This window comes from Lacerta agilis, chromosome 2 (genome assembly GCF_009819535.1).
Source record: "Lacerta agilis isolate rLacAgi1 chromosome 2, rLacAgi1.pri, whole genome shotgun sequence".
Lineage (NCBI taxonomy): Eukaryota > Metazoa > Chordata > Lepidosauria > Squamata > Lacertidae > Lacerta > Lacerta agilis.
Genome location: NC_046313.1, coordinates 18829424 through 18853387, shown reverse-complemented (window position 1 = coordinate 18853387; position 23964 = coordinate 18829424). Strand labels below are relative to the sequence as shown.

Here is a 23964-nt window from a genome sequence, read left to right as displayed (position 1 = left end):
CGCTGCTTTATGAACTTGATTCGGCAGAGGCGGAGGGGGGCGGATGGCTGCGCGTCAACGGCCTCGCCTGAGGAGAAGGAGGAGAAGGAGGCGGAGGAGGAAAGGAGTTGGCCGGAGGCAGGTGGGCGAGGGGAGGGGAGGGCTGCGCGTGAGAAGAGGGTCCGGGGTTCAAGGGAAGGGGACTGAGGGAATGAATGAATGAATGGGAAGCCTTTACTGAGCTCCGAAGCGTCCTTCGAAGCGTTTGGCCTCCGGGATTCGGTAGGGAGCCAAATCCCCAGCGAGTCAAGCTTTGGTTCTTTGGTATCGGAGGGAGATTGAAGAGTTGGAAGGGGCCGCAAAGGGTCATCCAGCGGGGGGGGGGGCCCTGCCACGCGTCCGGATTTTCCCGGACTCCTAACGTCACGTCAAAGGCAGAACAAAACAAAAAAAAACAAAAGACCCTTACAGTGTCTTTTGAGTTACAGCTTCATCTCCGTACACAGCTGTGAGCATTTCGTGGGTGTCTGATGCCGATTGTATGTTCGAATATTTCTCACTGTCCGATTTCTGTGACCAAACACCAAACTGCTGAAAAGAATTTTGCCAGGTGACGGCTGGCAAAGGAAGGAACGGTTTGCTATTCAGTCCAGTTTGGGTACCTGGTTGTGTTAAAGCTCTTCAGTACACTTTTGAAGGCACACACATAGCCTGCTGTGCTCTCCAGCTAAAAAACAGCAAACCAAGCGCTTGTTGTGGGGAACAAATAATATTATTTGCATGAGTCTTGCTCCATGGGTGGCTTCCTTGTGCCTCCGACTCGCTCTTTCCTTGCTTCAAAAGCCTTTTCTCTCCCCTACCCATAGGTGCAAATACTGCCACAAAGGATTCGACTGTAGGATCAGCACAGGAATTCTAAATGGCTCGAGTTGGGAAGGAAAACTTGCAAGAAATCTTGCCCCTTCCTGTGACCTCTGCAGAAGTAGGACAGGAGAAAAGTGCATCGCTTGCTGCAGGTGCCCTGAGCAGCAGCAAGATCCCAGTGCTGTGCAGAAACAGAATCCCACAAGAGGCGAAGCAGTCCAGGCAGCAGCCACAGAATAGCCTTCAGCAGGTGAGTGGAGCTGCCTTTGGCTTAGGCTAGGTATTCCCTCTCCGTTTTGAGAAAATGGTTACCTGTGTTGCATCCTGCTTGTTGCAGCCTCTCACTCTTTCAGTGCTGATAATCACTTCTTAATGAAATGGTTTCTAGCCTTCGTGGTTTTCAGAAAAAGCTTGAGATCGGCCTGGGTGGTAGCTGCTGAAGGCTGCAAATAGAAACCTGGGTAGGATTTTCAGCAGTCGGAAATGCCCTGTGCTGATCTCCCATTTCTAGATCCTGTCCCTGCTGTATCAAACCAGTCCTTGCATCCTCCTTTGCCGTTTTAGAGCACTTTCCTTGCCAAACACTTTTGATGTACAGCCTTAGTGCAGACGGCTGTCAGCATTCCCCATAAGAACGGCCCTGCAGGATCAGGCCCACCTAGTCCAGCATTCTGTTCTCAAAGCGACAAACCAGATGCCTATGGGAAGTCTGAAAGTAGGACATGAGCACAATAGCGCTCTCTCCACCTGCGAATCCCAGCCACTAATATTCAGAGATGTACTGCCTTTGATATTGGAGGTAGCCGTCGATAGCTTTGTCCTCCTTGACTTTGCCTGATACTCTTTTAAAGCCCTCCAACTTGGGGGCCATCGTTGCTTCTTGTGGAAGTGAATAAGTACCTCCTTCTGTCTGTCCTGAATCTTCCATTGTTCATTTCCATCAGATGCCTCTGAGTTCTAGTATTATGAGGAAGAAAAACTTTTATCCACCCACTTTTTCAATGCGTGCATAATCATACCCTATCTATCTATCACATCTCCCCTTCCTTGCCTTTTATCTAAATCAGTGTTCCCCAAACTTGGGTCTTCAACTGTTTTTGGACTACAACTCCCATCATCCCTAGCTAGTGGAACCAGTTGTCGGGGATGATGGGAACTGTAATCCAAAAACAGCTGGAGACCCAAGTTTGGGAAACACTGTATACCTTGGGGGTCTGGTTGTCCAGCAAAGGTAGTGCTGAGCACCGGGACTCAGGAGTTATTGCTCTGACAATAGAATGGCCTCACTCGCAGGGAGCCTGCCTTCTTCCCACTTGCAGGCTAGCCCTCTTCCAGAATTCGGTTGCCCTTTCCTGAACCGCGACAAGCCTTTTGATTGGAACATAGCACTGGCACGAATAGAATCCTTGCCTCTCTTCTTTTCTCTCTAGGCATGTACGTCCAACGCGAGGAGGAAAGGGATCGAGAGGAGCAAGATGCCTTGCTCTGGTTTAGTACCTGCTGCTGCTGCTGCTTTGGAACCTGCATCTGGGTTAATGCCCAATATCCTTTCCAGAGAACCCCTGGGGGAGATGCATCTGAGCACATCGGGTCACAGGAATGAAGGTCGCGTGCCCAATGGCAAAGGTATTGGTTGCAACAGCAAAGGAACTTCTTAGTGTGCTGCTGCTGTTTCGTTTTCGTTTTTGGCAGAGATGAATCATTGTGAACCATGTTTTGCAATTGGCCTTAACTTGATAGAATGAGCGGTCCATGCTGATGGGTTTTTGGCTGAGCTCTGATTGCTTGGGCTCTGTTGCTTGCTAAATCATAAAATGTAAGGGAGGCGAATTGACCTCGGCCTGGGGACGATGGCTAGCTGGAATATGGCGCTCGATGTAGAAAACATTGTTCTATATCCTTGTTACCGGTAGGTGGTCTTGGCCTAACCTGCCTCTGATGGCTGTTGGTAAAGATAAGCTGCTTTAGAGTCATTGTGAAAAGTCCTTGAGTCTAAAGTAGCACAAATGAATATCTCGAGGTAGAAAGGGTGGTTGCGTGGCTATAAGCCTTTTCTGCATATTCACTGTTTTACTGCAAAAATCATGTGCCATCTTGCTCAGTTCCTTTCAAGGATAACACACACACAAGTGAAACACACACACAAGTGAAGGTGCAACAGGGTGCTTAAACTGTGGCTGATCACAACTGAGAAGACTCACTATTGGTTTTGAAAGAGCCAGTGTCTTTGAAGGGAAAACAAAATTGCGTGTTTGGGTTTTAACTAGTGGATTAATGCAACTTCCCCGCGACGGAGTGAGCTCCCGTTGCTCTGTCCCAGCTCCTGCCAACCTAGCAGTTTGAAAGCACACCAGTACAATAAGATAAATAGCTACCGCTGTGGCAGGAAGGTAAAAGGCGTTTCGGTGTGCCCTGGTTTCCATCACCGTGTTCTGTTGCGCAACATGACCTGCAAAAGCTGTCTGTAGACAAATGCTGGCTCCCTCGGCCTGAAAAGTACGATGAGCGCCCAATCCCATAGTCGCCTTTGACTGGACTTAACCATCCAGGTTACCTTTTTTTTTAATGCAACTTTTCAAATGGAAAAAAGGGTTTGTTTCTTAAGTTGGGATATCTGACGGAGGAATCAAACAGGGCCGTTTACCAGGCAACTTATGAGTGGGGATAAACAGTAAGGTGGCTCTAATAGCTCCCTGTGTTCATTTGCTTCAGCTATTTAGATTTAAACCAGTTTCTTAACCTGCAATGATCTCTAACCCATATTTTAGACTGTAAAAAAAAGCAAAAACACCTAGTTTCTCCTTCTGCACTGTACCATGCTTTTTGCTTGTGACAGACTGTACTCTGGATGATCTTAAACTTAAATCCCCAATTGGGGATCCTGGTATTTAAACAGATACTTTATTGTCATTGTACATACAGTCGTACTTCGGGTTACATACACTTTGGGTTGCATACTTTTCGGGTTACGAACTCCGCTAACCCGGAAGCGCAACCCAAAGCGCGCACGATTTGTGCATGCGCAGAACACTTTCGCAGTCTGCGCATGCACAGAAGCGGGTTTTTTTTGTTTGCGCATGCGCAAACCGAAATGTTCAGGTTACGTACTTTTCGGGTTACGTACAGTGACCCAGAAACAGTTAAGTACGTAACCCGAGGTACCACTGTAGTACAACAAAATTGAATGCCATCCCATCATTCTGGGTGTTGGCTCTTGCCATTTTGAGGACACTTCCCATGCAGGGCTGGGAGAATATTTCAGAGCTTTAGAGACCAGCTTTGAGGTATGTGGGTTGACCAACTGCATTGGATTACCCATCACCACCGACGACACTTATCTACTTCTCTGTGCTGCTGCTGCTGTGATCCCCAAACATTTTTTTTTCCTTGCAGAAGTGAGCACAGTTGAGTTTGTGCCAGATGTAGCAGCTCTTGCCAGCATCCTGTCCAACACAGGGCTGACTAACCACATGGTAAGTGCAGCCCACAAGCCCAGCTTGGCCGGACGAGTCCCTTTAAGAGGGAATAGAGCATGCTCAGCCATCGTTGGGGTAAGTCTCTACCGTATACATCAGTGCTGTTGTGCATTTGTATGGCGTGTGCTTGTCTGCTGTGTTGAAATGGAATAGATCAGGGTTTCCCAAACTTGGGACTCCAGCTGTTTTTGGACTACGAGCCCCATCATCCCTGACGACGGGTCCTGCTAGCTAGAGATGATGGAAGTTGTAGTCCCAAAACAGCTGGAGACCCAAGTTTGGCGAACACTGGAATTGAGCATGTATCCAGCATGTATGTAGTTTATACCTCTAGGCATAGAGTGGAGAACCTGTGGCTGTCCAAATACTGCTGGGCTCCCCTCAACTTCATTCTTGTCCAGTGGGCAGGTTGCCAGGAGCTGCTGGAAGTTGGGAGTTCAACAATATCTGGAGTTGAGCCATAGGGTCCCTCCCCTGCTCTGGGCAAGAGCTCTGAGCTTAGGGAGGTCTTTAGTTTATCTTCCACAGGGCCGGCCCACTCATAAGGCAAGGTGAGGCAACTGCTTCAGGTGGCAGGATCCACAAGGGCAGAGGCAGATTTAGGAGAGCACGAACACTTCGGTCACATTGGGTGTGGAGTCTTGAGGGTGCTGCAGAGGGCGCCACAACTATGATTTAGAACAATGGAGCACACTATGTTGAACTATGGAGAGTAAGGTGGGAGCGCCAAATTTTGGCATCTCACAGGGCTGAAATTTCATCACACAGCTGAAATTTGAGACTTGCCAGATCTGCCACTGACAGGGCAGTGGATGCCAGTGTAGATCGATATTCCCCCTTGTTCCTGATGTAGACATTCTCTCACCCCTTCTTTCCTGGCATGGAGGGGGGGCACTATTTTGTGGTTCGCCTCAGGTGCTAAAATGTCTTGGGCCGGCCCTGCCCTTCTAGCTCACGAGATGGAGCTTTCGATGAAGGAGAGTTGAAATTCTGCTTGACCACCTGCTTCTGTCTGTCTGTGTCTGTGTATGGATTCAATTCTGACTTACGTTTTGTGATTTTGGCTTCAGTGCTGTGCTGTTGTGCACTTGTGTTTAATTTTTGTGTGCTGGCATTTAGGCTCGCCGAAATGTTTGTCGAAACCTGTTCTTAAGGCGTGTTTAACAATTTTTTGTCGGAAGCGTTCTATAAATAACGAGTACTGACAGGCTGGCCCATAGGGATGTGAACAAAATAGTCCGTCTGCGTATTGGGAAAGGTGTTCCATGCTGGTGCTAAAGTCGCACAACCATTAAGCATAACTCTGTCCTGATTTTACTCTGTCTTGGGTCTGAGTCTGCCCATCCAGCCTAGAGGCATGCCTTGCTTTTGATGTGTCCTCTAGTTAGCCATTTTCTCAAAGCTATGCAAGCTATTGCATGGGGTCCTGGTGACTGTAATGTGGGGAAACAGGCATAGCATTGCAGTAACTTGAGAATGCTGGACTTCATTTTCTTGGAGATGCTGGACTTCCATTTTTCTCCCCTTGTAGACTGGTCGAGGATCGTTATACACAGGGGCTCCTGCAGCGAATTTTCCCCGCATGTCGTACATCTCCAGATCAACTCCAGAAGGTATGACTGAAGTTGGGTTTCTTTCTTGGCACCTGAGAGAACAGGGTTCGGTCAGGCAGAGTCTTCATGCAGCTCCTTTTGTTTGCAATCTGGTGGGACTTTGAAATATTAAAAACAAACGCTTATGGATGTAGAGAAATTTCTCTCAAATGACAAATGAAACATTTTTTTCTGGTTTCCTTAAAAAAACAAAAACCCTCTCTTGTCCCAAAACAGCTATGAATCAGCCACAGTCCTCGAACGCTCAGCAGCTTAAGATGCGGTTGGCTACATTTGAGAACCCTGGGCCTCAGGTGGGTAACTGATGCTTCTCTTCATTTTCTCCGACAATCTGGTGACAACCCTGGCAAGGAATGCTGGGATTTGGGAAGGTGTGAAAAAGGTTGAACTTGCCTCTGAAGATGTTTGCTTTGGAGCTGCTCTGCTAGCCAGTAGTCGTACCTTGGTTGACGAACGCCTTGCGACTCAAATGTTTTGACTCCCAAATGCCACAAACCCGGGAGTGAGTGTTCCGGTTTGCGAATTTCCGATGCGGCTTCTGATTGGCTGCAGGAGGGTTTGGTTCTGCCTGCTGCCTCCCCCTCAGCTGCACTACAGTGCCTCCCCCCCATGCATGGTGCCCACACCACCCTGGACCCCCAAGCAGCTAGCTACGCTGCTGCACGTATGGCTAGCTCCGTTGTGTGATTGCTGTCTCTCCTGTCTTTGTGCCTCTTTCCGGAATAGTGCCTGGGGGCTGCTTGCCTTGCACCTCTGACTCTATTTGACGTCTGCTTCAGGTGGAGGTGGCGAAGCCAAGCCGACCCACGGAGAACCCGGGAGTGGGCAAGCACCAAGATTCTGCCCCCAGGCCCGAGGCAAAAGGTCTGAATGGCACGGTGGAGGGGGGCATTGCAACACAAAGGTGAGGAAAGAACTGGCTGCTCAGTTGGGGTGGCAGTTTGCGTCATTTGTGAAAGGCAAGGGTATTGTGAAGCCACAAGGCATGGCGAATAAAAAATTCTGTTGTTCTGCTTGCCCTGGTTTCCCAATATTTCTTGGGGTGGTGGTGGTAGGTAGGGTCCCCATCTCCCTTCTAGCTTCCACAGCAAAGTCCTTCATTCCAACTCTTCTGTACTCCACCTTCTTTCGGGAAGATGCTCACCTTGCCTGCACATTTCAGATTGATGTCTACAGCCAAGGTTACAGAGTGTCTCTTGTCCTTAATCAGTAGGTATGTATGGGAAGAATGCAAAAGTTTGTGACTTGTTCCTCTCCGAATCGTGCCTTTACCCTCTGCTAATAATACATCCCAGCATAAATCCACGGTGTGTGTGTGTGTGTGTGTGATGTTGTGTGTGATGTTGTGTCTTTGTAAAGGGGGTGCCAGCAGAATTGTGTTCCACATATGTCGGCTGTTTTGAGGCTTGTGTAACCTTTCATTGCTGTCTGCTCTTAAAACAGCGACTCAGCAGAGAGGAAGGAAACCACAGGGACACCATGGAAAGGTGAGTGACCGCACCGCCATTTATTTCTATCCAGACAAAGCCTTGTTAGACACCTTTCGCACATGCCCCAGACTCATTCCCACAGCTTGGTTGGTGTTGTAACACAAATAGGCCATTTTTCAGTGAAGCTGTAGCAACTTTGCCTGCCTTCTCCTATTGTACAACCTGAATCGGAGAAAGATACTTTGAACCCTTGCTTCACAAGACGTGATACAAGATAATAGATTATTTTCCAAACTTGGCACATATAACGCATTTGACAATTTAGTGTTTAAACTGTTAACATACACCCCCAACCTCTCTCACCACCAAAGAAATACAACAAGAGAACCCCCACACAAGTGACGCTGACACAAAACCCCACACATACACTAAGTAGAAGAATAGAAGCATTGCCACCCGACCCCACCTTTCCACCAATCCCCCAACCCCCCTTTTTTCTTCCTTCCTAATCTAACGTATATAAAAAATGTAAAAAACATACACGCTGCCATTCCCAGCTGATTCATGCACTGTGCCATCAGCCAGAACCACTTCTTCTAAAGTGCCTGTGCCGTGCATAAGAATATGTTTGTCACAGCACTGTCCACTCTCCCCTTTTAGTGCACCAACAGGCTTGCATTTTTGCCCACTTTGGGTGTAGATAAAAATGTGATTGCAAGTGTTTGCAGTAGGGCTGGGAGATATTCTGGTTTCCAACATTGCAAAATATTGCCAGTTAAACATTGCGATACACCAATATACAGATACATCACGACGTATGAAATAAGAATGGAGCTATGTGGAGGCAAACGGTAGGGCTGGTTTTCAACTTCATGTTATATCACCAGCGAAATATACTGATATATTACAATGTCTGAAATAAGGCTGGAGCTATGTAAAGGCACTGGCTGGCTCCACGGTTTTTCCTGCATTGTGATTTTCCCCATTCTTGTGATTCGCTGCCCCCTGCATGAGAAAGGGGACTGCTGAGCCAGCAGAATTAACAGAGGCTGCAAGAATCAAGAGAAGCATTGGCTGGCTTCAGTTTTTCCCACATTGTGATTTTTGCATGGTGCGTGCATGCACACACACACACGGCACTATTCGCGTCGTATTGTAAGATTAAAGATGATGAAATGGATATCACAATATAGACTTCAAACCGCTTTTCGATGATACTGTATATTGATATATCACCCAGCCCTGAAAGATAGAGCTTGCATGTGCATTTTGATAATAATTATCTCAGCCATATTCCTTGCCTTCAATTGGCATTCCGTATACTGTGCCTGAATTGCCGCTTCATGAAATTCTCGTGTCTTGCTGAGAACAAAGCATGCAAGTGGGGAATAACACAGAGCAAAACCAAACTGGTTATGAAGGCTGCATGACCTGCTTCGCAGAGAACTGTTCTTGGTTTCCTTTGGAGCGTGAACAGCAGGAGCTAATGGTGAGGCTGCCTGCCTGCTTGCCAACTTTGTCCCTTGTATTTGCAGATGACGGGTTCATGCCTGACCCAGCTGCCAAAGCTAGCATCCTGCTGAACATCGGCGTGAGCCATTCAACCCTAAGGGCGACTGCCGATCTGAGCACTAGGGTGAGCAAAGTACAGTTTGGGAGGTCTTGATTTCTGTAGTTCCCTCCCTGTCACCAGGTGCCTGTCCCAGTTACCAATGCTGGGTGCAGCGCCCGTTTCCATGGGCCTTCCTCTCCCGCTCCTCTACTTCCTGCGGTGCTGATTTGCTCCTAGTGGGCATTCAGGTGGCAAGAGGCAGCTGCAGTCTCCAGAGGGTTGGTGGAACAATCCCAACGAAGGTGTCTGGTGTGAAACAGCTGAGGATGCCCATTAGCATTCTGGAATGCAACAAGTGGGACCTTGCTGTGTTCCTTGCTGCTGCTGCTGGCATCCATCTGTCTCGAGAGTTAATAGAGTGCGCCTCTGGGGGTGAAGTCAAGCCGCTGTGTTTGCAGAACCAAAGCGACCTCCCTGGGGCACAAGCCTGAGCAGTGTACATGGAGGTCCTGGGCTGCCCCAGATGGCAAGACCTCCAAAGGAAAGCAGAGCAATACATTGGGCACCAGCTTGGCTGCAGGAGTTGCCAGAAGGAGGCGTACAAGCCGCCATCCAACCGTCATAGGGACTCTGCTCTGGATTTGTGTAGGGTTTACTCCTTAGCCTTTTCTTCTCCCCAAGAAATCCCGCAAGGCAGTAGAGTTTTAGGATCAGAGGTTTCCTTCTCCTAGATGGGCTACTTTCCCAGGCTAATGAGTCCCATCTACCCCTCACTTCCCTCTATAGCAGGGGTCAGCAAACTTGTGGGCTGGTGTCTCCAGTGCCAATCACACGGCGGGCTGGAGGGCGGGGGAGTGCATGCCAATGCGTGTGTGCATGCACTCATTCCAGCGACGTCCGGGTCAGAGGAGCACCAGAAGTAGCTTGTGCGCATGTGCACGGGCCTCCTCCGACCTGGATGTGCACTGGAAATAATGCTTGCGCATGTGCGCAAAGCTATTTCTGGTGCTCCTTCAACCTGGAAGTGGGCAGCCGTGCCACGCTGTGCTGGTCAAAGCAGGTGCCGGGGGTTGCCGGGGGCCAGATAAATGAGTCCCTCAGGCCGTATCTGGCCCCTGGGCTGTAGTTTGGAGACTTCTGCTCTATAGCCCATGCAGAAACTGCCTTCTTGTCTGTTGGGCCCACTATTGGTCTCATCTGCTCAATCCACCAGAGCCTGTCTTCGCATGCAGGGAAAGTACCTAACTCACTGGGGATTTGAGACCCATCGGCTACTCCATGGGTAGGCAAACTAAGGCCCGGGGCTGGATCCGGCCTAATCGCCTTCCAAATCCGACCCATGGACGGTCTGGGAATCAGCGTGTTTTTACATGATTCTACTTATTTAAAATGCATCTTTGGGTTATTTGTGGGGCATAGGAATTCGTTCATTTCCCCAAAAAAATATAGTCCGGCCCCCCACAAGGTCTGAGGGATAGTGGACCGACCCCCCCCCCCCCGCTGAAAACATTTGCTGATCCCTGGGCTACCCTCACCTGGTTTAGCTGGCCAGTCGAATCCATATATCTGGATTTTCCCGGACATGACTGGGATTTCAAAGGCGGAATTGACCGGGGGGGGGGGCGGATTTCTGAAACATGGTGCTTTGTCCAGAATCTTAGGCAAGTTAATCGCAAAGGTTAAAATAATAATTGCCATATATACTCGAGTATAAGCCGACTTTTTCAGCACATTTTTTATGCTGAAAAAGCCCCCCTTGGCTTATACTCGAGTGAGGGTCCCACTTAGCTGTTTGCTGCCGCTGCTCGTGCTACCAAGCACGGCTCCTGTGCCTGCCTTTGCAAGCAGCAGAGGCTGCTGTCAGCGGCGGTGGAGGAACGAGCAGCCCGAAAGCAGCCCTTGAAATTTTGAAATTTACCAGTAGCTGCTGCATTTCCCACCCTAGGCTTATACTCAAGTCAATAAGTTTTCCCAGTGTTTTTTTTTTGTTAAATTAGGTGCCTCGGCTTATATTTGGGTCGGCTTATACTCGAGTATATACGGTATAATAAAAAGTGACCCTTAGGCTGAAAAAATCCCTCCCCAGTCTAAATGGATATAAAAACAGTTATAAAAACAGTTGGGCACACTGGTCCACCACCTGCTGGCTCCTGGATTCTTTGTCTGCTCAACCCGTTTCCCCACCGTCTTCCTTCAAAAGTACTTTCTTAATCAGTTGTGTACAGAGTGACCCTGGGGAAATAATCTGGGTGGGGGGAGACCTTCCGGGAGCAAGGCTTGCACTGTTGAGAGCTGCAAACTGATTGTTTATTTTCCTCCAGGGGGAAAGTGCCTGTTTGCCATTGCCCTGCACGAGTGCGCGCTCAACAGAAAAGTTTGGGCGTGTTTCCTGCCGCTCTACACAGCGTCCTAAAGGTATACTTAACAGAGGAGTTGCTTGGGAGTTTGTCCTCCTCGCGGCTGCTTGGAGCTGCAAGTTCCTGATATTGAAGCACATGGCTTATAACTGGCTTATCGCTGATTTTTCCTAAAACAAAATCAAATAAGTGTTGGAAATGTAAATGTCAGGGAACTGTCCTCGGCTCAGTGCAGTGAGGGTGACTAGGGCTTGGGATGCTGCAGAGAGCCCCGACAACACCTGAGAAGCAGCACTTCTTCTTCCAGTGGGGGCAGCAATGAGACCTCAAGCGGGGAAGGGGAGGTTTCTCAGGGGAACGGGCAGTGAAAGCTCTAAGGACGGGAGAGCGCCCTGCGGGCGCAGAGGGTGGCATGCCACTTCTGTCACCCCAATTGCGCAGAGGGGTGCCACGTAGGGCAAGGAGGAGGAGATTCCGCACCCCGCGTCTTTTTTGCTGGGGGGGGGACAACCAGAAAGGGGCACTCCCAGATTCTGCTGATGGATGAGACAGATTTGTATTTTGTTAGCTCTGCACTCTAAGTAGTTTTGCACAATAAAACTATAAAAAGAAGCATCGGAGTTGGCTTGTTACTCATGAGCAACTAACTGGGAACCTTACAGTAAAGGAAAAAAAGGTTTCTTATCATATGTGGTGGTCTTCTGGTAAGGCTAAAGCTTACTGGGAAATGATATATTATGAATCGAGAAAGATGTTTAAAATAAGGTTTTAAAAAAACAACAACCCCAGAAGCCTTCCTTTTGGGAATGATCAGGATAGATCTACCCAAACTATGTAGAAATGTATTCATGTATGCGACTACAGCAGCAAGAATGTGACTAGCCCAAAAATGGAAAGAAGAAGTCCCAGCGAAAGAAGAATGGATACAAAAACGTATGGAATATGCTGAAATGGCGAAACCTACCGGAAGAATAAGAAATCAAGACGGCAAACTTTTTATAAAAGAATGGAAATGGTTTATTGAATATTTACAAATAAACTGTAAACATAGACAGAATTATTGTGATAGCCTGCAGTTTTATAAGAGTACAGTATACGTTTAAAGTAGATGAATAAGTGAGTAAATTAAGTTAATTTGGAATATGCAGAAAATAGAGGGAAACATTTTTTAAGGAAGCACAGAAAAAGGGGGAAGAAAGTCATGTTTTGAAATGTTAAAATGATTGTAAAATTATTGAAATGTATAAAACTGAAAATCATAAAATAATAATATAACTGCCCCCCCCCCGTTTCTGTCCCATTCCACAGGTCTGCAGAAATTGGAAGCTTCCGAAGCCCAGCTAGCCAACACACCAGGCAGAAAATGTTCAGCTGCTGACCATACCCCCTATGGATTAGCTCAGAGGGTTCCCCTTGCTTCCGTGCAATCCTTGGTTTGTGCTTGAGGGTTGGCGAGGTTCCCTGCCGCTTTGTCGCTAAAAGTCTCCCCCAGGAGTGTGCATCCACTTCCTAGCTAGCTATGGGCATGTCCTGGAAAACCACCGTTTGTGTTGACGCTGCTGGGGTGAAGCGGGAGGGAAATGTAGCTCTGGTAGGCTGGGACCAGAGGTTAGTTACTAGCCCTATCCTTTATTGTCTTGAGCTTAATAGTCTGAAACCAGCAGACTGCATCATCCCTGCTACGGGCAACATATATTATCCATGCCCACTAGCTATGGTGCAAGCTCCCCAGAAATGCTTGACTCTCAACCCACTCGATTGTGTTTTGACTGCATGGCCATATTTGCAGAAGCTCATAGTGAATAATAATAGTTGTCATGTTTCTCTGTTTTTCTTTTAATCAGCAGAACTTCATTTCTCACTTCTTGCTTTAACTTACGTGATTATCTTATTGTTGGAAATGAATGGAAAGGCATAGCGGGAAAGAAATGTTTTAAAGTGGTGTAAGAACCTGGGAGCTGTCTTATCCTGAGTCAGCCCACTGAGCCACCTAGCCCCATGTTATCTACTCTGGCTGGCAGTGGCTCTCTGGGGTCTCGGGCATTGCCCCTTGGGATCCTCTTAACTAGAGATGGCAGGTATTGACTTTCGAGAGCCAGTGTGGTGTAGTGGTTAAGAGTGGTAGGCTCGTAATCTGGGGAACCGGGTTCGCGTCTCCGCTCCTCCACATGCAGATGCTGGGTGACCTTGGGCTAGTCACACTTCTCTGAAGTCTCTCAGCCCCACTCACCTCGCAGAGTGTTTGTTGTGGGGGAGGAAGGGAAAGCAGAATGTTAGCCGCTTTGAGACTCCTTCGGGTAGTGATAAAGCGGGATATCAAATCCAAACTCTTCTTCTTCTTTCTGCATGGAGAGTGTATACCCTACCGTTGAGCATCTTCTTTAAGTTGTTAGTTCCATCCTTTTTCAAGTTCTGTGCCTTGCTGTTCACTGTGACTCCCATCGCGCCATCCTCTGAATACTTTCTCTTATGTTGGACCAGCATCGCAGTCCCTGGATACGGAACCGTGCGGCTCTTTCTTCCGGCATTAAAGCTAAGAAGGTGGGTGCCCAATGCCTAATCTAAACCAAGTCGGAGGGCAGGAACTGATACTCTAAAAATGCTCAGATAATGAACTATCTGAGAGTCCTTTACCAAAAACCCTCTGAAATGTCCCATTCCTACTGTTGTGAGCAGCTATTGGAATCCTTAGTAAGTAGGATGCTCTTAAAGATAGAGGTGGGCAGCACTGTGGTCGAAACCACTGAGCCTCTTGGGCTTGCCGATCAGAAGGTTGGCAGTTCGAATCCACGCAACGGGGTGAGCGCCCGTCGCTTTGTCCCAGCTCCTGCCAACCTAATAATAATAATAATAATAATAATAATAATAATAATAATAATTTTTTTATTTATACCCCGCCCTTCCCCGTCAAACCGGGCTCAGGGCCAACCTAGCAGTTCGAAGCACACCAGCTCAAGTAGATAAATAGGGACCGCTGCGGCGGGAAGGTCACCGATATTTCCATGTGCTCTGATACTTGTCACAGTCCTTCTTGCGCCAGAAGCGGTTTAGTCATGCTGGCCACATGGCTCAGAAAGTTGTCTCTGGACAAAAGCCAGCTCCCTCAGCCTAAAAGCGAGATGAGTGCCGCAACCCCATAGTCGACTTGGATTGGACTTAACCGTCCAGGGGTCCTTTGCTTTTTTACTTCTTAAAGATCCCTGGTTCCCACTGACCATACCAATTCCTGGGTAAGTCAGAAGACTTGCGGTTGTGGAATAGGCGTCATATATACTTGAGACAATCTCAGTTTTCTGGGGGTCAGTCGTTATGCAGCTGAAACAGCAGCATAGGTGCCCAAGAAGGACATGTTAGCAGGTTTAAAGGAGCCCGAGCGTTGGCAGAAATACAAAAAGGAAAAAGAAAGAAACCTACAAGAGTTGGTGGAACAGCCCCGCGAAGACTGAACATGCTCGGTGGCTGCGGAATGATGAGTGATTGACCGGGGATTGAAGCGGAAGACCTTGTGGGGAATGGGAAAATGAAATGCAACATCCTGAATAGTTGTTGCAAGTTGTTGCAAGTCCTTATCCATTCTTATGCAGAATCTTGCTATGGTGGGCAGATTCCTCAGCCGGCTCACAAGCACAGCAGCACATGATACATGAGGGTGTATAGCCCTTTTTCTATATTTTCTGGAGTGTGGGAGTACTTAATGGAGGCTGTATTTTTGCCCTCATTTTTGCCCACCAGCAAACCCATCTGCTGTGTACTTGAATTTTTGCTTCCTTCTTTAAATGCAAAAGTGTGTGCGTGTGTATTTTACCATTAGTCATGGCAATGAGCTGTTGCCAAAGGTATGCTGTACTGTGTAAAAAAATTCCCTCTTTGTGGTAACTTTGGTGTGTGTTACTTACAAAAATTCTCCCAGGATTTAGATTTCTCTTACTTTCCCCTAAAGGTTCCTTGGTCATAGAACTAGAAACTAATTTCTGGCTGTGTGACTAGGCTGGCCGTAAAAATGCAGCAGGGTTTGAAACCTGTTGGTACCAAAAAAAACCTCTCTGTCCATTTTGCTTTTTCCAGGTTAATTTGGCAAGCAAGATCACTTCACTGAAGGACTCTGTGGACTCCAAAGAGGATGACGCTGCTGTGGAATGGGTAAATTCATGTGGATCAAACTGGCAGCACTTTCCCATGGGAGCAGCTGTTTGTATTCGTGTTGCTCTGATGCATTCCAGTCACTTATTAAGTTTTGCTCGAGCACCTGCTTATGAACGCCTTGTATGTGGTTTCTTAGGTAAAGGTAAAAGGACCCCTGACCATCAGGTCCAGTCGTGTCAAACTCTGGTGTTGCGGCGCTCATTTCGCTCTATAAGGCCGAGGGAGCCGGCGTCTGTCCGCAGACAGCTTCTGGGTCATGTAGGCAGCATGACTAAGCCGCTTCTGGCGAACCAGAGCAGCGCACGGAAACACCGTTTACCTTCCCGCCGGAGCGGTCCCTATTTATCTACTTGCACTTTGACGTGCTTTCGAACTGCTAGGTGGGCAGGAGCTGGGACCGAGCAACGGGAGCTCACTCCGTGGCAGGGATTTGAACTGCCGACCTTCTGATCAGCAAGCCACAGGCTCTGTGGTTTAACCCACAGCGCCACCTGGGTCCCTATGTGGTTTCTTAGCGATTCGTAAATCTTTATAGCCTGGCAGTTTCTGTTGTTTGAGTTCTTGCTTCTCAAACTTAATCTGTTCTGAAAGTCCGTTCCAAGACCAAGGCACGCTTTCCCATAGAAAGTAATGCAGAATGGATTAATCTGTTCCAGACTTTTAAAAACAACCCCTAAAACAGCAATTTAACATGAATTTTACTATCTAATGAGACTATTGATCCATAAAATGCAAACAATGAGAATATGAATATTGGGAATTTAGGAAGTTACGAAAAGGTATTCACAAGGGACGCAGGAGGAGGAGGAATGAGGAAGTCCCACTACAATGTGAGGAAGTAATATTAGGTATAAGAATCATGTATGTTGTTATGTATTGTTTTTATTTGTTGTTTATGTAGTTTTGTTATTTGTATGTTATATGTATGTTTTGGTGTAAAAACCTTAATAAATATTATTTTTTTTAAAAAGCAGCTGGAGACCCAAGTTTGGGAAACCCTGAAACAGATCATGCATTCTGCCCCCTCCCCCATGTAAAATAGGTTGTGAGGATTATTTGTCAGATCTAATTCTCTGTAAGTTTTTTTTTTTATTAAGGTGTTTGCAGCATTACATCTCTAGACTGCAAGCAGCGGTTCTAGGAGGGCACCATAGTAAAGAGATGGAGAAAGTGTTATGGGGAAGGTCTTTTGTTTCCTCTTCCCATTTTTATGAGGTGCTCAAAGGCATATCTCCTGGCTACGGCTTTGAAAGTTTGTAAAATGGGGTATATTTTTATATGCATGCTGCCTAATTTGCCAGTAGCAGCAGACTTGCTTAACCCACAAGTATGCAATGGTCATTTTCCTGGCTTGATATGTTTTTGTGGGGCTTTTTCCTCCCTGAACTTTAAACTTACCCCTGAATTGTATTCCTAGAATATAGCCAGAACACCTGTTGGTACCGGCATGCAGGGAGCAGTAGGTTTGGGATCCCACTCTCTTTCCCACTTTTTCCTTGTCCTCACTTGCCCTCTCGATGGTTGGTAGCTTTAGTGGAGTGGAAGCAGAACCCAGGGAGGAGAGTTGACGTTTTCCTTCCCCCGCAGGAAAGCATTGCTGTGTGCCTCTTTAAGGATGAGATGGGAGCATCGGCAAAGAAGGTGGCAGGTGTTCCTGTGATCACCCCAGAAATGGGAAAACTCCAGGTAAGCATCTTTGTTAATTTTTCTCCCAGGTAGAAAAGGGCTTCGAGCACGGAACTCGGCTATTCCTTTAAACCGGCCCTGCTTGCAAATTCTGATAACGAAAAGGATGGGGTGGTTACTTTAAACACAATTCCCTTTCGTGGTTTTCTGAAACATTTCAAACTTTTGATTGTTCTTCTATTGTGAGTTTACTGCAGAGAGGCGGTTGGAGAAAGATGGAAAATAAAGCATTTTCCCAAAGAAATGAAAGGATGAAGTTCTAAATCTGGCTTTACCTGTAGTATTTTAATGTATTTGATTTTTGTTGGAAACCGCCCAGAGTGGCTGGGGAAATCCAGCCAGATGGGCGGGGTACAAATTATTATTATTATTATTATTATTATTATTATTATTATTATTATTATTATTATTAGGGTTGGTGTAGGTGGTGAAGCTGAGAGTATTGCAGAAGGAAAAGCAGGCAGCTATTGGAACAGAATAGTCTGCTGTAAAGGAAGCACTGTTCTACGAGGGCCTTCTGGCGGTTCCCACACTGCGAGAAGTGAGGTTACAGGGAACCCAGCAGAGGGCCTTCTCGATAGTGGTGCCCACCCTGTGGAATGCCCTCCCATCAGATGTCAAGGAAATAAACAACTATCTGACTTTTAGAGGACACCTGAAGGCAGCCCTGTTTTGAGAAGTTTTTCATGTTTGATGTTATATCGTGTTTTTAATCTGTTGGGAGCCGCCCAGAGTGGCTGGAGAAACCCAGCCAGATGGGCGGGATATGTATATATAAAATATTATTATTATTATTACTACGAGAGCTTGGAATCATATTGGAAACGGCATCCAGTTGTGCTTAAATTGTGCTTATCTAGCTTTCATTGCTGCAGTGGAACATCTCAGTCCCTGCTGACCCCCTGGGTAGCTTTTGTGGTCCTGGGAGGTCTGGTTTACTTTCAGCCTGGGACTCGTGGGGTACGGTGTCCCACAATAGACAAGACAAAGCCTATCGGGCGGCTGAGCTAGAGTTACCTGCCCCATTTCAGCCCTTGTCCTCCTCTTCCCCCAGCGCATCAAGCTCCTTGCTCAGCTCTTGCAACAGGAGGTGAATGACGGCATCAATCACGACATTGCCCCCTCGCTGGGGGAATTGCACAAACTGTTGTCGGCTCACTGCTCGCCTGCCCGGGACGCTCCCAAGCCTGGTCCCCTCGCTACACCTGTACTGTCTCCCGGACCACACCTTTGCAAGCTGGCGCCAGGGTCTGTTGCTGTGGCACCCGAACCTGGCATGACACATGCCACCACCTCCAGCCAGCAACCTGTCTGTCCCATCTCTCGGATGCCTTCGGTCCAGCTCCCGGCATCCGGTGGGAGTGGTACCTCCATGCATTTGCTCGGGCTCATGTCGTCCTGTGGAAATAGTGCAGGTAAGACCTTGATAGATTAACTTGATTCTCATGTTAATTTTTTTTAAGGCAAGTGATAATATCCTTTTACAGTAGAACCACACTTCCTGAATGCCTCCATTGTCGTACATTTCGGCTGACAAACGCCAAAAACCCAGAAGTAACTGTTCTGGTTTTTGAATGATTTCCGGAAGCCGAACATGCTACGCAGCTTCCATTTTGTGTTTTCCTATTGTATTGAGGCTTCTGCTTTCAGTTTTCAGTTTTTGAATGGTTCGACAGTTGAACGGTCTTCCGGAACGGATTACATTTGAAAACCGAGGTTCCCCTGTATTTCAAACTGGTGTGGTAGGGATCCTCTATAAAATAAGAACATTAATTTAAATGTCCTGCTTTTCCACTTGGCTCTCCTTGTGTGCCTTTCCTGTTATGCAGATGTTAAGAACTATTTGGCCATAGTCCATAAAAATTTGCCGCTAGGACACTTTAAAAAGTGTTATAGTAATAAATTGCAACTAATCATGGATTACAAAATAGTCCATATCTTAATGTTTAATGTTATCTCGTGTTTTTAATATTCTGTTTGGAGCTGGATTACAAAATAGTCCATATCTTAATGTTTAATGTTTTCTCGTGTTTTTAATATTCTGTTTGGAGCTGCCCAGAGTGGCTGGGGAAACCCTGCCAGATGGGCAGGGTATCACCTATAATAAAGTGTCTCTGCGTCCAGTCCCTGTGTCCGTGAGATTGCGCTACTGCGCATGTGCCCCACGGACAGCCATTGGGACTTGGAGCGCAGAGACGCTCTGCGCGTTTTCCCAATGTTGCTAGGGCAACAGGGACGCTATGCGCAGAGCTGGCTACGTCATGCGGCTCTCGCGTTGTTAGAAAAAAAAACTGAGATAAGCGAGAGCCGCTCAGTCAGCTCTGCGCATGTCCCCGATGTTGCTAGGGCAACAGTTTGACCACATATGTTCTAGCGCCCGTTAATTTAACGGGATTAATGTACTAGTAAATAAATAATAATTATTATTATATTAATATTTTATTTTATTTTAATTAATTAATTAAGTCTTTGCCATTGCTGTCCTTTCCCCAGTAGACCAAGTCAAGCAGCGCTTAGATGACCTCCTTAGTGCACCTATGCACTTCCATGAGGCACGCCTAAATGCTGAATGTGCCTTCTACACTGCCCGCCTCGCCTGTGTTACGCAGCCCTCGGCACAGCGATGCAAAGAGCCTGTGGCCAAAATGCTGGAGGTCCAGGAAGCCATGGTAAGCATCTCAACGTCCCCTTCAGCAAGGGGTAAACGAGGTTGCTTTTGAACCAAGCAGTGTGCCACAGCGGTCTGTCAAACCTTCTGCGGCACCTTCTGGTGCCACCGCATGATGGAAGCACCACTTCTCACCAGACGGAATTGTTTGGAAGATTGCGGTTTGCCAATGGGCTGCATGCCGTGCCATAGCAAGCTGCCCCGTGTGAACCAGTCCTCTGCTTTTAGCCAGAACGTTTGGCAGCATTCCCAGGACTTGGAATATGTACCATGAAGTGCTTAAATGTCCTATAGCTCCGTGAACAGACTGGAGGTCTCCAGATCCTGGCTGGGAAACTTAGCCAATGGGTGGGGTATAAATAAAGGTAAAAAGGTAAAGGACCCCCAACAGTTAAGTCCAGTCGCGAACGACTCTGGGGTTGCGGCGCTCATCTTGCTTTGCTGGCCGAGGGAGCTGGCGTTTGTCCACAGACTGTTTTTCCGGTCTATGGAATGCTCTCCCCAGGGAAGTTCGCCTGCCGCCTTCATTACACACCTTTAGGCAGCAGGCAGAAACATTTCTTTTTAACCAGGCCTTTGGTTGATCTGATTGACATCCAACAGCCTTTTAGAATGTGGCTTTTCTGGGGTGGGGAGGTGTTATTGGGTTACTGCTTATGGTTTGATTTTATATGTTGTGGTCTTGTGAACCGCCCTGAGACCTCTGGGTTTAGTTCTATAAGTTGAATTATTATTAATAATAATAATAATAATAATAATAATAATAATAATAATAAATTTAAATGCTGGAGCTGTCATTGTGGATCAGAGCTCTGTGACTTGGCATTTTCCTTTGGATCCTGAGCTCAGGTTGATGAGAGCCTAAACTCTTTTAAGTTTTACTTGAGATGTAGCATTTAAAAGTTGGCCACCCTCCTCCAGTCTGTTCTGGGTCAAATGTGCAGAGAAACATATATTTTTTTCCTGGTTAGCTCATGCGTGTCTCATTGCATAACACTTCTTGCTCTTGTTTTTATCCACCAGCACTTTATACCTATCTCTGCAACCCCATCCCAACCCATGGAAGCAGAAAGGGTTTTGCCCTCGTGAAGGTCTGGGTTATGATGCCTGCTTGCCAATTCCACGATTACAGAGACAGTGTGGTGAAGTTCCTTAGAACCAACGCACGATGTTCTGTTGTCTTCTAAACTTTAGAAGATCCACCCCCAGCTGCTACCTTTCAAGCTCACTCCCTGACCACCGACGAATCTTGTTGGGACTCTGAATCTCAGTGGGGTTGCCTGGGAGGACCAGGAGCCGAAATCTCCCCTCCTTTTCCGAGAGCATCTAGTGCACGTGAAAGGGGAAAGCTGACCTGGAGTTCAGCTTTCATTGAACTGCAAAGCATTGGCACAAAAGGCAATACGCTAATATGGTATGCAGGAAACATACCTATTGTGGGAAGAAAGGAGAAAAATTAAAAACGTTTCCTAATTGCTTTAAATTGCTATTTTTGCAAGCAAGAGCACAACTCTTCCCCCAAGGATGAGAAGGATTATTCCAGTGAGCAAGACTTTGTAATGAACTGCCTCAATTTGTCAATTTTTTTGTGGGTGTTTTACCTTCTTTGTATGTAAATGCCTGTAACAGTTTTGAGAAATAGTTGGCAGAGAGGGGCTTTCTGTAATTTCTGATCACAGATGGTGGGTTAGGGTGAAGTTTGAAAGATGGGTTTGGTGTCAAGCTCTGGCTGTGATCCGGTTAGTAACATCTTCCAGTGTCCTTGGGTTTAGAACACTTAATGGACTGAATTTCTTTTTTCTTTTTTTTTTTTTTAAGGCAGCGGTGCTTCTAAGTTAAAAGTTCTTAAACTGTAAGTTCCTTGGGATTTCCTTTTTGGCCAAAAAGGTGACTCATAAACAACAATATAAATAAATGATGATGTAAATACAGACTTTTTAAAAAGGAAAACCTTTTCAGCTCGTTTGACTTCTAGAGTTGTTGCAGGTGTTTTATTTCAAGCACTGATACCTGGGGCAAACTCTGCTAAACACTACCTGGCAACAGAATGGTGGTTGGTTTCACTTCCTGGGGTCTTTTATTTGCTGGGGTATGCAAAATTGAGAGGCTAATAATAATAATAATAATAATAATAATAATAATAATAATAATTATTTATTACATAATAAATATAGCAGGGTTTCCCCAGCCACTCTGGGCGGCTCCCAACTGAATATTAAAAACATGATAAAACATCAAACATTAAAAACTTCCCTAAGCAGGGCTGGCTTCAGATGTCTTCTAAAAGGTAGTTTATTTCCTTGACATCTGATGGGAGGGTGTTCCACAGGGTGGGCGCCACTACCGAGAAGGCCCTCTGCCTGGTTCCCTTTAACCTCATTTCTCACAGTGAGGGAACCACCAGAATGCCCTTGGGAGCTGGACCTCAGTGTCCGGGCTGAACGATGGGGGTGGAGACGCTCCTTCAGGTATACTGGGCCAAGACCATTTAGGGCTTTAAAGGTCAGCACCAACACTTGGAATTGTGCTCGGAAACGTACTGGGAGCCAATGTAGGTCTTTCTGGTGTTACATGGTCTCGGCAGCCAGTCCCAGTCACCAGTCTCGCTGCCACATTCTGAATTAGTTGTAGTTTCCGGGTAGCCCCACATAGAGCGCATTGCAGTAGTCCAAGCGGGAGATAACCAGATCATGCACCCCTCTGGAAAAACAGTGTGCGGGCAGGTAGGGTCTTAGCCTGTGTACCAGATGGAGCTGGTAGACAGCTGCCCTGGACACAAAATTGACCTGCGCCTCCATGGACAGCTGTGAGTCCAATATGACTCCCAGGTCGCACACCTGCTCCTTCAGGGGCACAGTTACCCCGTTCAGGAACAGGGAGTCCTGCACACCTGCCCTCCCCCTGTCCCCTAAGAACAGTACTTCTGTCTTGTCAGGATTCAACCTTGATCTGTTAGCCACCATCCATCCTCCAACCGCCTCTAGGCACTCACATAGGACTTTCACTGTCTTCACTGGTTCTGATTTAAAAGGGAGGTAGAGCTGGGTATCATCTGCATACTGTTGAACACCCAGACTACTGTTGGCCTAAAAGGAAAAGTGTATGTGATTTGCTGATTGCATATGCTAGGGTTTCCATACGTCTGGGTTTTCCTGGACTACTTGGGGTGGTGGGAAAGCTTGTGGTAAGAATTCACCTCCTTTTGGGAATTATAGGGACAGAACTACCCAAAGTATAGAAATTTATTCATGTATGCGACTACAGCAGCAAGAATGTTACTTGCCCAAAAATGGGAAGAAGAAGAAGTCCCAGCGAAAGAAGAATGGATACAAAAACTTATGGAATAATCAGAAATGGCGAAACTTGCCAGAAGAATAAGAAATCAAGACAACATATAAAAGAAGGGAAATGGTTTATTGTATACTTGCAAATCAATTGTAAACAGGTAAGAACACTGGCAGGATTAATGTAATAAACTGTAGTTTTATAAAAGTATATGCAGGTATTTAAAGTAGATGAATAAATGAGAAAATTAAGTAAATTTGGAATATGCAGAAAATATTAAAAAAAACAAGAAAGTGCAAAAAGGGGGAAGGAAGTTGAGTTTTGAAATGGTAAAATGATTGTAAAATTATTCAAATGTATAAAATTGAAAATCATTTTTAAAAAAAGAATCTCCACACCACCTTGTTTGTTTCCCAGGTGAGGAACAACCACCTTTTGAATAAATCACAAAACCAAGGAAACTATTTTCAAGTCCAGTGTTCAGATTTAGGGACCCAGCGTTTATTATAGCTATTGCAATAGGACCGAGCTCACTCAACTCAACTTGCCAGTTGAGAAGGTCTGCCCTGAGGCACTTCAGAACAAAAGCCAATATAGAAGTTCAAACACAGCAAACAGAGTCATAAAACACAACTTCACATACGTCAGGAAAGGTTACAGGTCATGAGAAGTCTTCTTTGGTGATCACTCGTAGCTGAGTAAGATTGTCTTCCATGAACACAGTTTTAACAGTGAATCCGTAAGTGACTGTGGAGGCCAATTCTGGATCCACATGTCCTTCCACAGTGGGGATATAGGTTTCAGGGTGGGAATTGATCACGGTGAGGGTTTGCCAAGCGTGCCTTCCTCTTAGCACGTTTCTCCCTTCCATCCTGAGTTTGAGCATCTTCAAAGCCCATGACACCTTTGGT

At 46.6% G+C, this 23964-nt stretch overlaps 1 protein-coding gene across 3 annotated transcripts; it reads left to right on the top strand.

The window, feature by feature from the left end:
- Window positions 1–61: 61 nt before the first annotated feature.
- Window positions 62–21696, top strand: TROAP (trophinin associated protein). 3 transcript variants are annotated; one of them, XM_033138795.1, is made up of 17 exons: window positions 62–121; window positions 846–1093; window positions 2274–2469; window positions 4237–4394; window positions 5851–5932; window positions 6149–6225; window positions 6712–6836; window positions 7376–7419; window positions 8898–8998; window positions 11236–11329; window positions 12580–12704; window positions 13753–13812; window positions 15337–15411; window positions 17002–17100; window positions 18155–18515; window positions 19597–19769; window positions 20792–21696. In XM_033138795.1, exons 2-17 carry the CDS (start codon window positions 899–901, stop codon window positions 20855–20857), a joined length of 2031 nt encoding a protein of 676 aa, XP_032994686.1. In that variant the 5' UTR covers window positions 62–121; window positions 846–898; the 3' UTR covers window positions 20858–21696. The 3 variants fall into 3 exon arrangements, with proteins under 3 accessions (XP_032994686.1, XP_032994684.1, XP_032994685.1); XM_033138793.1 differs by having other exon boundaries at window positions 19594–19769; XM_033138794.1 differs by having other exon boundaries at window positions 76–117; window positions 19594–19769.
- The last annotated feature ends 2268 nt before the right edge of the window (window positions 21697–23964 follow it).